General features: G+C 41.9%; 1 protein-coding gene across 1 annotated transcript in view; it reads left to right on the forward strand.

Annotated features, from left to right (window-relative positions):
- The window catches only part of LOC145401289 (cytochrome P450 2L1-like), a 183,974-nt gene that overhangs the window by 86,553 nt on the left and 85,339 nt on the right, over positions 1 to 12,082 (forward strand). Inside the window, exons 6-7 of the mRNA XM_080273616.1 lie at positions 4,267 to 4,466; positions 6,392 to 6,506. Coding sequence (XP_080129742.1) covers positions 4,267 to 4,466; positions 6,392 to 6,506 — 315 coding nt within the window. The remainder of the gene's footprint in view (positions 1 to 4,266; positions 4,467 to 6,391; positions 6,507 to 12,082) is intronic.

The raw sequence follows: 12,082 nt of genomic DNA on the forward strand, positions 1-12,082 counted from the left end.
TGATAGATCTAGGAGAAGAACGATGGCCGTCTACAACAGCGGCTATAGAACGGCCAGAAAGGAAGCTAGCGATTGAAGGCACAGACAAAAGGATAGAAACCGTAGGAGGGCAGTTTGGAAATTAAAGATTTATGCCAGACTCGATCGAAAGCCTTTGAGATGTCAAGTGCAATGGCAAAGCTTTCGCCAAAGTCCCGAAAGGAGGATGACCAGGAGTCTGAAAGGTAGGTGAGAAGATCGCCAGTGGAGCGTCTCTGACGGAACCCGTACTGACGATCAGAAAGAAGGTTGTGATAGGAAAGATGCCTTAAAATTTTTCTATTAAGAATTGACTCGAAAACTTTTGAAATACAGGACGTTAAAGCAACTGGACGATAGTTGGGGGATTGGGAGTGGTCACCCTTCTTTGGGACTGGCTGAATGAGAACAAAGGCGAAAAAGTTTGCCTAGGCAGGGTGTAAGCACAGAAGCACAGTTCTTCAGAACAACAGGAGGGACCCCATCAGGCCCATATGCCTTGTTAGTACTGAGGCCAGTGATGGCAGAAAATACATCAACTGAAGAAATTTTAATGTCAGCCATGAGGAAGTCAGAGGGGGGAAGTGATGGAGGAACAGCACCAGAATCGTCTAAGGTGGAATTGGAGGAGAAAGTCTATGCGAAGAGATCTGCTTTATCAGTAGAAGAAATAGCTACAGAACCATCAGAGTAGAAAAGAGGAGGGAAGGATGATGAGGTAAAGTTGTTAGAAAGATTTTTGGCAAGGTGCCAGAAGGAGCGGGAAGAATTCGAGTTGGAGAGTTGAGAGCATTTAGTATGGATGAAATTATTTTTAGTAGAGAGAAGAACAAACTTAGCATGATTCCGGGCAGAAACATAAAGATGATGTGATTCAGGGGTGGGTTGGCTGCGGTAGCTTTTGTAGGCCCTCTCCTTGTTGCGGACAGCATTAGAACAAGCGTGATTAAACCAAGGCTTTCTTGCGTTAGTCAAAGGATATGAGAAAGGAATGTATGCTTCCATGCCTGAGAGAATAACCTCCGTAATGCGCAAGGCACAGTCAGATGGCTCCCGGCCATGGAAGCAATAATCATTCCAGGGAAAATCAAAGAAGTACTGCCTGAGGGCCTCTCAGTCCGCAGCTCCAAAATGCCACAGACGACGTTTCCCTGGAGGGTCCACAGGTCGTACCGGAGTGATAGGACAGGTTAAGGTAATAAGGTTGTGATCGGAGGAGCCCAACGGAGAGAAAAGATTAACAGAGTAAGCAGAAAGATTAGTTGTGAGGAAGAGGTCAAGTGTGTTGGAGCTCTCTCCAAGGCGGTCAGGGATACGGGTAGGGTGCTGTTCAAGCTGCTCTAGGTCATTAAGGATAGAAAAGATGTAGGTTTGTTCACCAGGTGGATCCGTGAAAGGAGAGGAGAGCCAAAGGTGGTGGTGAGCATTGAAATCTCCTAGAATGGAGATTTCAGAGAAAGAAGAAATGGATAGAATGTGTTCCATCGTAGAAGTAAGATAGTCGAAGAATTTTTGATAGTCAGTAGAATTAGTGGATAAGTAAACAGCACAGATATATTTAGTCAGAGAATGACAGGAAAGCCGAAGCCAGAGTGTAGAGCATTCAGAAGAATCGAGTTCAGGAACACGAGAGCAAGATAAGTCGTTGCGTATGTATACACAACAGCCACCTTTGTCTTTGAAATGAGTATGGAGAAAGTAGGAGGATACAGAAAAGGGTTTGCTGTCAGTTGCCTCAGACAGCTGAGTCTCCGTTGTTGGATGCTGTGCTACTTCATTTGTGTATGCTGTTCTACTTCCGGCATATGCTTTTTTTCTTGTTGGCAACGGAGTTCCTCTCTCACGAAGGCGTTAGAGCCGGCATGATGATGATGTATAAGCCAGTACAAAACTGGTATTTGACAGCATATTCTTGTTACCTTGGGTCAGGCACTAAACACTTGGTTGTGCCCACCTGTAATGGCTTATGAGTTAGGTCTCTCTGGGCTTCACTGACGTTTTGAGCTCTACCATAGGAGAATGTGAGCCCGGCTTATTTCCTGTGATGTGTTTTAGGAGCAGTTGTCCCACGAATATTTGCTGACCGAGCTGTTGTTATTGTTGTGTGCCCAGGCTCACACGAATGTAAACCAGATGGATTGCAGGCTGAAGTTTCTCTTTTCCTGCATTTCATCATTCTTCTTCGGTGGACAGGGAGGGAGCTCATTGACTTTTGTACAATTGGCCAGTGGATCCAGCCAATTATATCGGTGCCACCCACGGGAAGGCAACCCTCGTCATCTAGTGTCATTGCCATGTATGGCCTCCCGATAAGACCCTTGCTCCCAGCCCCCATTTGAAATGTCACAGTATTTAACATGTGCACACTGTACAGCAGTGGACCTCCTTAGAAGAGGACTTGCCCCCACCTTGCCCCCTCCCATCTCCAATTTGCGGATTGGCTCCGCTACTGTCTTAGCATGTGTTGGTCAGGTATAAATAGTATTCTTCAGTCGCATCTGGGAACATTTCATAGTTATTTTAGAGCAAGATACCATACCATACCATAACATAACAAGTATGTGTGTGTGTGTGTGTGTGTGTGTGTGTGTGTGTGTGTGTGTGTGTGTTCTTACCTAATTTTTGTTACCTAATTGTATTTTTACAGGATTGAGTCAAGCTCTTATTGTTCCTTTTTCTAAGCTATATATATCATACACATCTTTAAATCTGGGAATGGTGTTGACACACAGTTTCATTTGGGTTTGGTAGTGCATTCCACTGCTCCATTGGCCTGTTAGAGAAACTAAACTTTTTGAATCTTTGTCGCCTTTAGTTTATATAGTTTTTTGCTTTGTCCTCTTAATGATGAATCGCCAAAATGTTGTGATTTATATGATGATCGAAATTAAATTCAATAAAAGTAAAAATGAATAACTGTAAACACTCCAGTATTTCAATCTCTTCACATCTTTTGAAAATCTTGCAATAAGAAAAGTCTTTTTTTTTTTTTTTTTAGCAACAAATTGTCATTTACTTCCTTTAATCAGCTTTATATTAAAAAATAATGCGTTCCATTTTCTAGAATTAAAGAATATTTACCACATGAAATTTTAACATCTTTCTTTGCGTGTATACTGTACATATAAATTGCCTATATCGCACTGCGGATTTCATTTAAAAAAAAAAAAAAATGTTAGGGGAGTGTCCTTTTTTTCAACTGAGCCCCTGCCCTTCTGAAAGTCTGTGCACGTCACTGAGAAACTTCCTTCGCAAGTCACAACCACTGAAAATATTGTGTCGAACCCTCACCTGATAAATCATTCACACTTTCACTCCTCACCGCTGTAACAGATCACATTTATAACATTAAATTTCGTGAACTTTCTAAATTATATAATACCACATCGCGTCTAGAACATTCCCAACTCATAGATAAAGTATTCCACATAACGATACTGAGAGACACAGAACACATTTATAACATTAAATTTCGTGAACTTTCTAAATTACATAATAACACATCGCTTCTAGAACATTCCTAACTCATAGATAAAGTAATCCACATAACTATATTTGTCAATAAACATAAAGTGATAAACAAAGTCTAATTAACGTTATAAAAATATATGGTAATGAAAAACTAGGTGCCACTGTCGTAACAATGTAAATCGAAATAACTGTGAAATTAACACGAAACTGTACACTATCAGTTCAGTGCATATGGTAATGATATACAGATTAAGGTGTATATTTTGCCAGTCACGGTGTTGGCACGGTTTTGCCACATGATATTCAAACTTCATCCATCATCAGAATTCATCTGTGTTTGAAACCCTTGTGCCTAGAATTTTCTGCTGGGGGGGGGGGGGCACCCAGAGGGGCACAGGCTTTGAATAGAGAGGCACGTGCCCCCCCTGCCCCCCCCCCCCATGTCTACATCTCTGCCGGTGCTACAGCCTACTCCTTGCTCATCTCTGTAAGGCGGCACTCCACGAATAGGCTCATCACCGTCAGTGAGCCACCACCACACTTTTCGTGCTGGGGCTGCGAAGTAGGTCTCGGGAGAGTTAGGGGATGAGGTGGCCTGGTTGACCTCCTTTGTGCTATCCTCGTCCCAAATCTCGAAAGGCCACCACAACTTTTTTTTTTTTTTTTATGTTTCTGTATGAAGTGGCAGTCTCCGTTTACAAAGGACTTTTGTTCCCTGTATAAGACTAAAATATAAGAGACTGAGAGTATTGATTCTGGCACCATTAACTCTTTCAGGTCGGCATTTTGAAGTAACAGATCCCCTGTCAAAGGACTTCCAACACCTAATGGAGGAATTGTTCAACAACGAGAGTCGCTTCATCATCGTGGACCTGCTGCCCTGGATAACCAAAGTCCTTCCAACCAGCATCGTAGACAGGATTATTAGGATGGACATTGTGGATGAAGTGAAAGGCAAATACTTCACGTATTTTAAGGTTGGTATTGGCTTCATCTTTACTCCTCCTCCTCCTCCTCCTCCTCCTCCTTCTTCTTCTTCTTCTCCTCCTTCTTCTTCTTCATCATCTTTTTCTTTTTCTTCTTTTTCTTTGTTTTTTTCTTCTCGTTTTCATTACTTTTCTCTGTTTTACTGTGTTTCCTTATCTTGCAGGCATACGTTCCAAGTTGATTCTTCCTTCTTTACTTATGATATACTCTTCGTCCGTTTTCATCACATTACCTTCCTGCATCAAAGATAAAGTGAGTGTTCTTTATGTGCTCCGGAGTTAATATGCTTCTCCTCCTTGTAGTGTAAATATTCCCTGTTCTCCTTCTTCCGCTTCCCTTTTCTCTAACGACTAAATGGGCGTCATGAAGGAAGTGAAAGCAGATTTTTTTTTTTTTTTTTACATACTTTAAAGCTTGTTTTAGTTTCTTCTTGTTCTTCTTCGCCTTCTCCTTCCTCTTCCTTTTCTCACGGAGAGCTGGATTATTGGGGCGGATGCCATGGATGAAATGAAGGTGAATTTCTTTACCCTCTCCAATGTTAGTATACAAGACTAAAATAATGGTATATTGAGTTTCATGATATACCTGGGTCAAGTCAATTTGAATGAGGTTGCATGAGGTAAGGGCAGGCGATGCTAAGTCCACTTTCATTATACGGAGATCTACGTCCCGCTCAAGCTAATTTTCCATACCTCAGTTGCAGAGAAAGGCAGTACTGCGACTTTACATCCTTTCCATAACAGTTCTCCCTGACGACCATCATACTTTAGTGTTCTTTTTTTAATCACAAGGAGGCACGGTGGCTCAGTGGTAGAGCATCAAGTTCGTAATCGGGGGATCGCGATTTCAAGCCTCGCCCGGGACTGCCTTGCCGGGAGTGGTAGCGCGCTCCTGTAACCTAGCGGGGCTATATGATCCAATACAGAGTCTCGCTCGGGGAAACGCCATTTCTTCCATTTTTAAAATCAAAACTTATGAAGTGATATGAGGCTGAGTTAGGTTAAGCCAGGTTATGTTAGGTTAGGTTATTTTAACCCAAGTTAAGTTAGGTTGGGTCAGATTAAATTCGGGTTGGTTATGTGAGGTTTTACCAATAAATCCGAACTACATAAACGGAGGCTAAATTAAATTAGACTAGATTTAGAGTGACTGTGTTCGATTGATCAAGTTAGGTTAGATTAAACTAAAATAACAATGAATTAAAGTGTTAAATTAGGTCTGGTCTGGACAAATCATGTAAAATTATGACAAACTGTATTAAGTACTCCAAAAAGACGAAACCATTTCTATTTTATTCTTGCAGTTTTATTCATTTTAGAAGATATTTTCCCAAAATAATGAGTTCGATATTGTAGTCATTGACTTTCAATGCTGGAACCCCTGCCACACTTGTAGAAAATCGTTTCACTGCTGCCTGGTTAACAGCTGAGAGGGACTAATTTTAGGTTTGTTCTTCTATCCCTAGATTATTTTATTCTCACTAGTTTAAGACCTTTCGTGCTGAAGGTGTTTATGAACGCTATGTCAGATTACGCTATGTCAGATTACGCTATGTCAGATTCCTACAACTCGAAAAGTCTCTCTTGGGATTAGTAAACCCTTGTAGAGGTGGGAAGAACGCCAATGAAAATTCATGGCAGTGAATGGGTTAAAATGGGAAATACATAATCTGAATGAAGGTTTTAACCCACTGAGCAAGAGGACGTCTTTTTTCTATTTATTCTTGCTATCCCTTAACGATTATACTCAGCTGAAGGAAAACTTTTAGATTTGCAAGGAACAGACACAGATTTTAATCAACCTTTTCACTATCACACATTGTAAAATGTGAATAAAATTATCCAGTAGCAGCAGGAACAAACTAATAAAAACATTTGCAGGATAAGTTATTATGTAATAACATTCCGAATTCCAGGAGGTGATTGACGAGCACCGAGAAACGCTGGACCGAGACAAACCAAGAGATCTGATAGACGGATACTTGATAGAGATGGAGGACAAGAAAAATGACCCTGACTCCACCTTCACTGGTAAGTGCCCACAGCAGCAGCAAAATGGAGAACGACATGAACATCAGCAACATTACCATCAACAGACAATTTAGCAACAACCTAATGTTAACATATTGTCAGAGACGAAATTTCGCATAATATTTCACCCCTTTCACTTTTCACGTCTTAGGCTGACTAATATTCCTGAGCTGATAGAGGCATGTTGTGTTTTATTTCCCACAAATGCAAAAGGTTGCTTAATATTTCACTACTACCACTTTCCTCAGCTGGTTAGTATTCCAATGCTGACAGAAGTATGGCATATTTCTCTGCCCAGGAGATGTTTCTTTTCGGCATGATGCGTCAAGGAGGAAAATGACGGAATTGCAGAAAGTCTTTAAAAGACACTGTCAGTTAGTTGGGGATTTTTTTTTTACCTTGACTTCACAACATTAGTAAAGTGAACAGTTACAATGTGATAACAAAATAGTTACAAAGTCAGTCCTCATCATCATCTCATCCTCTGCACCATCACCAATGCAGGAGTCATGCTGATATTCGGCCAGCTCATGCTACCCTTACTGATTGTCAGGTTATCTGGCTTGGTTCCTTGTTTAATTGTGGCAGGCACTTCTGCCCATCAGAATTAACTAATTCCCACCAAACTTGGTCACAATGACTAGGTTTTGACCTAGCTGTGTCTGCAAGGTTTTGGTTGCTAGGCAACTACTCGTTGCCTGGCAACGACCGAAAAACCACTTTTTTGTACTTTTCATATTTTGAGCTGTAGAATCATTACTAATGGGATAAGAGAGCTCTGACTTCGTTAGGCGTAATCTTGATGTCATTCCCTATTGGAAGTGTGCCATCCATTTTCCTCTCCCCTCTAGTTTTCGAATGGCAACCCCGCAAAGATTGGTCTCAGCGTCTCTAGCAACCAGTACCGAATTTCAAAAATGCCCTCCCTACTTCATTAGCAGCTTGATGGAAGTGAATGAAACTTTGCATGCTTATAGACATTGACTAGTACTATAACTTTCTAGTGTACACCTATGTGCTTCATTGGCCAGGTCAGGGGTCAAAGGCTGTCAAATGCAAAAACGGTGAAAATAGCTAAATTCACGACTATGTTTGCACAATATGCTAAGGCTCTGAAGATTATTAATCCAGGGCCATGATTCTTGGTTGGAAAGTTGCACTGGAGTACCTCTATAAAAAAATGACAGTGTCAAAACTCACTTCCAGTCACTGGCAGTGCTGCTTAGAAGTTGTACCTCTGACAGGCCATTCAGCAAATTCCAAGTTCCCTAGCTCCACACTGAGTGAATGGAATCGAATGAAACTTTGCATGCTTAGAAACGTTACTGACTACTACAAATATGCTTCATATATGCATGACCTATATCTGCCAGGTCAGTGGTCAAAGGTCATCAAGTGCAGAAAATATTCTATCTGTCTATAGCCTGACGCCCTAATCCCGCAAAGGGTGGCCGCAGACAAAATGCCTCCTGGTCGCTCTGTCACCCACCATTTGACTGCCCTACCCGCAACTCACTCCCCCTTCCCTCATATACCTCTCAACTCCATCCCTCCACCTCATCCTCTGTCTTCTCCTCCCACTCCCTCCCTCCAATTCACCTACATACACCTTCTTAGTCAGTCTTTCATTTTCCATTCTCTCCACATGTTCAAACCACCTCAGTGTATTTCTCCTAATTTTCTGTCACATCTACATCCATCCCACAATGTTCTTTCAATTCTTCATTCGTCAACCTGTCCCTCCATGTCACTCCACATGCTGTTGTCAGGTAACTCATTTCCACTGCTCTCATTCTTGACTTGTTCCTCTCTAGCAAGGTCCACGGCTTGCATCACAGTGCTATCATGCAGTGACTTCTTAACTTCCATACTCACCTATTTCTCATCACTGATCTCAGTGAACCAACAACCTTCCTTCCCTGCTGTACCCTTTCAAGCACTTCGTCTGCAAAACTTCCATCGTCACTCGTCACACTACCCAAGTACTTGAATGCACCCACATTCTCCATATCCTCACCATCCAACCTTACCATGCATTCTGTGACTTCATTCCTCTCAAACACCATAACTTTACGCTTGTTTATGTTAACTTTCAGATTCCTCTTCTAACACAGATTTCCTCTTCTAGCAAACTGTTACCAAACTTTGCAACTCCCATTCATCTTCACTCAGCAATACTGTATCATCAGCAAACAGCAACACCGGAATCTTCTACACCTCACCCTCATTCATTAGAGTCACCCTCACATCCACTGCCTTACCTTGCACCTCTTTTACAACCCCATCCATGTATATGTTAAACAACCATGGAGACATCACACGTCCCTGTTTCAGTCCCACATTTAGATAAAAAAACTCATTCAGCTCACCATCCACTTGCATCGCAGCCCAAGCTCCCTCATACATACTCTTCGTAGCACTCAATTTCCCATCCACTCCATGTATTCTTAATACCTTCCACATACCTTGCCCATCTACTCTCTCTTATGCTTTCTCCAAGTCCATGAGGGCAGCATACACTTTCTTTCCCTTTTCTAGCCCACTGTGTCCCAACAACGTATGGGTACGTCACAACTTTTTTTTCACTGAGACCCGATGATGTACCGGTACATTCTGCAATTGCGAGATATGTCATTCGCACATTTTTCAAGTTTTGCAAGTGATATTTGGTAGGCATATGCGGGAGACCTTCCTCTACCTGCTACCACTCCCCATCCTTTTGTGACCCCCGTGCGCCATTGTCTTAGCAACTCATCTGTTAGCAGTGACCTGGCCAGTAAATACATGTCATGCTATGGTCTCTCCGACGACGAAATTCAAGTCACTCTTGTTGCCTTCACAGATGAGAGTGATCCCCCAATCGATAACGATATGTAGGACAAAGATTATGTGGTGCCGGAGGAAGAAACGATCAGAAATGATGTGGCTGTAACATTGCCCAGGAAGGTCAGGTACGTTGACATGTTCAGTGATTGAAACAACGCTTATATCGTCTATATAATTGTGTAAAAACCAATATATTCTTGTATTATATATAAATTCGTACCAAATGAACAAATATCTACCTATTCTGAGTGGTTTGCAATAGTTATCCCTACCATAGAAGTCGTGACAGCAGCATCGCGGCTCTAGAGAAGATAGATGATACCAGGTGTTTACACCTGTATAATGCACTTATAAGCTCAGTTGAGCACTTTTTTTGGTCTTTTCCAATTTTTCTCATAAAAAGCGGACGTTTGAGCAAAAAAAAAAAAAAAAAAAAAAAAATCGAAAGTCTGCCGGGACTGGGGGGGTCATTGGTGAAAAATCGGCCGGGAGGCAGTGGGCTAGATACTTCTCCACTAAACATCTTAGAACAAAAATCTGATCTACACACCCTTTTCCCTTCCTAAATCCCTCTTGTTCTTTTGTTCATAAATTACTTCATTCCCAATATCTCCATTCCATACATGACTGCCATCCACCTGGATACTCAGACATTTGCTATTCAGAATCTTTTTCAGACTATCCTTGCACTTTCTACTATAGTCGTTCTATTTTATGAAGGCAGTTTGGGTGGGGAGATTTGGGACCTCACACTATTAGCTCTGTTGCCACATCGTCGCCACACACGTGCGCTCTCTCTCTCTCTCTCTCTCTCTCTCTCTCTCTCTCTCTCATGTTTACTTTAACTGCTACTAATTTTATTTGCTTTATTTTTTCTCTTGTTTCGACTTTTTTTCCACACCACCCCTGAGGTAAAAGTCTATAGGTGCGTTTTATTTTATAGAGGTTTCCCCAGTAGGCCTAATCCTCTTTCTGATGTGTTAATCAGAAAAATCATCATCTGAACTTTCTGATAAGTGGATAACGAATGAATCCACAAACTGGTCCACTGCTCTATCATTCCTTCCATCCTCTTCCTGAAGCTGCTCGGCATGCTTCACTGCCTGCATCCAGTTTTGTGGCGTGACCGTACTTAAACCTTCTTTAACAAGAAGCTTTAGATCTGCCATTTTAAAATTGTTCTTCTTGGCTACATATCTCTTTACCTGAGCCCAAATTAATTCAATTGGGTTGTACTGGCAGTGGTATGGAGGTAACCTTACAACCCTATGTCCTGCTTCTTTGGCAATTGTATCAATCAGATATTTTTTGCTGGTGTTGCAAAATTTCTTTGCAAACTCATAGAGTTCTGCTTTCAGTAAATCATCTCTGGGCTGAACTCCCTTATTTATGAGCCAATCCCTTATCTCAGCTTTTTTCCATGATGAGCTTGGCAATCTCTCAAGCTGCACAGAATGGGGCGTTGTCCATCACAATAACAGAGTTGGGTGGAATGCTAAGTAACAACTGGTTCCTAAACCAGTTTTCAAATACTGCAGCATTCATCTGGCAGTGATAGTCGCCGTCGTTTTTCGCTTGAAAAACTAATTCGGCATTCTCCACAAATCCATCCTTCGTTCCTGCATGGAGAATGATTAGACGGCTTCCTTTTCCAGTGGGTGGCTTTATTCCTGTTGCATGTTGGGCTGCAGTGTCTGTCCAACATTTGTCCACAGTGTAGTTTTGGTTCACCCAAGTTTCGTCTAGATAAACAACCGTCTGGAATGACTGCTTGAGCTGCCGCATTTCTCTCAAAAATCTAGACCGAGCTGCAACAACATCACTCCTTTCCATAAGGAATTTCCGGCCATCAATCTTTGCAAATCTGAATCCTATTTGGAAAAGAACCTTCCGAAGGGACTCAATGCAACCATTAAAAGCGATTTTTTCTCTGAGTTCTTCCCTTATTTTATGCAAGGTAGGGATTTCTTTCCTCTCATAGAATCCTAAAACGGTTCTTCTGAGCACACACTTGTCAAAATCATCGAAATTGGTTACAGTTGAAGGGCGATTTTTTGTTGGTGAAGAGAATGCAGGCTCTTCTGGTACATTCTGTGTGCTACAAGCTTTATTTTTGTGCAAATTCTTAGCACTGTCCTTTCGCTGACGTTGGTGGCTTTCGCTGTTCGAGCAACTGCTTTTGAGGGGTCTATTAATGGTCCGTTGTTTGCCTTTTCATCTAAGAAATACTTATTTACATTGTAAATAACTTCTTTGGCTTGACTGCGGAGAACGCGAGAGCGGGATGATGGGCAAGCTTCCATGGTGGGAGACTGACCGAGTATGACCCGCTCACGCAGGGCTATCCCTTGTGTCACCACCTGACAACGTTCGCAAAAGCAACCCTGACAAGTCTTACGAGATTTATACTAAACTATTGCTTTTTTATTGAATTACATCTATACAGAGTGTTTAAAATTCGTCTATAAGTAGTTACTAGCTTAAAATAGGAGAGTGAGAGAGAGAGAGAGAGGTGAGCACAAATAATTACACGTGTGTCGGCGGCGATGTGGCAACAGAGCTAACAGTGTGAGGTCCCAAATCTCCCCACCCAAACTGCCTTGATAAAATAGAACGACTGTAGGCCTCTGCTTTCTTCTCACTCCACTTCTGATCCACGTACCTTGTGTGTGTAGATGGTAGTTATAACTCGCGCACACCAACTGATCTAAGGGTTGAACATTTGATTTTGTCCTGTGACTCTGACCTTC

Source organism: Coenobita brevimanus, chromosome 55 (genome assembly GCF_032717465.1).
Source record: "Coenobita brevimanus isolate Jiangsu-jjx chromosome 55, ASM3271746v2, whole genome shotgun sequence".
NCBI classification, from domain to species: domain Eukaryota; kingdom Metazoa; phylum Arthropoda; class Malacostraca; order Decapoda; family Coenobitidae; genus Coenobita; species Coenobita brevimanus.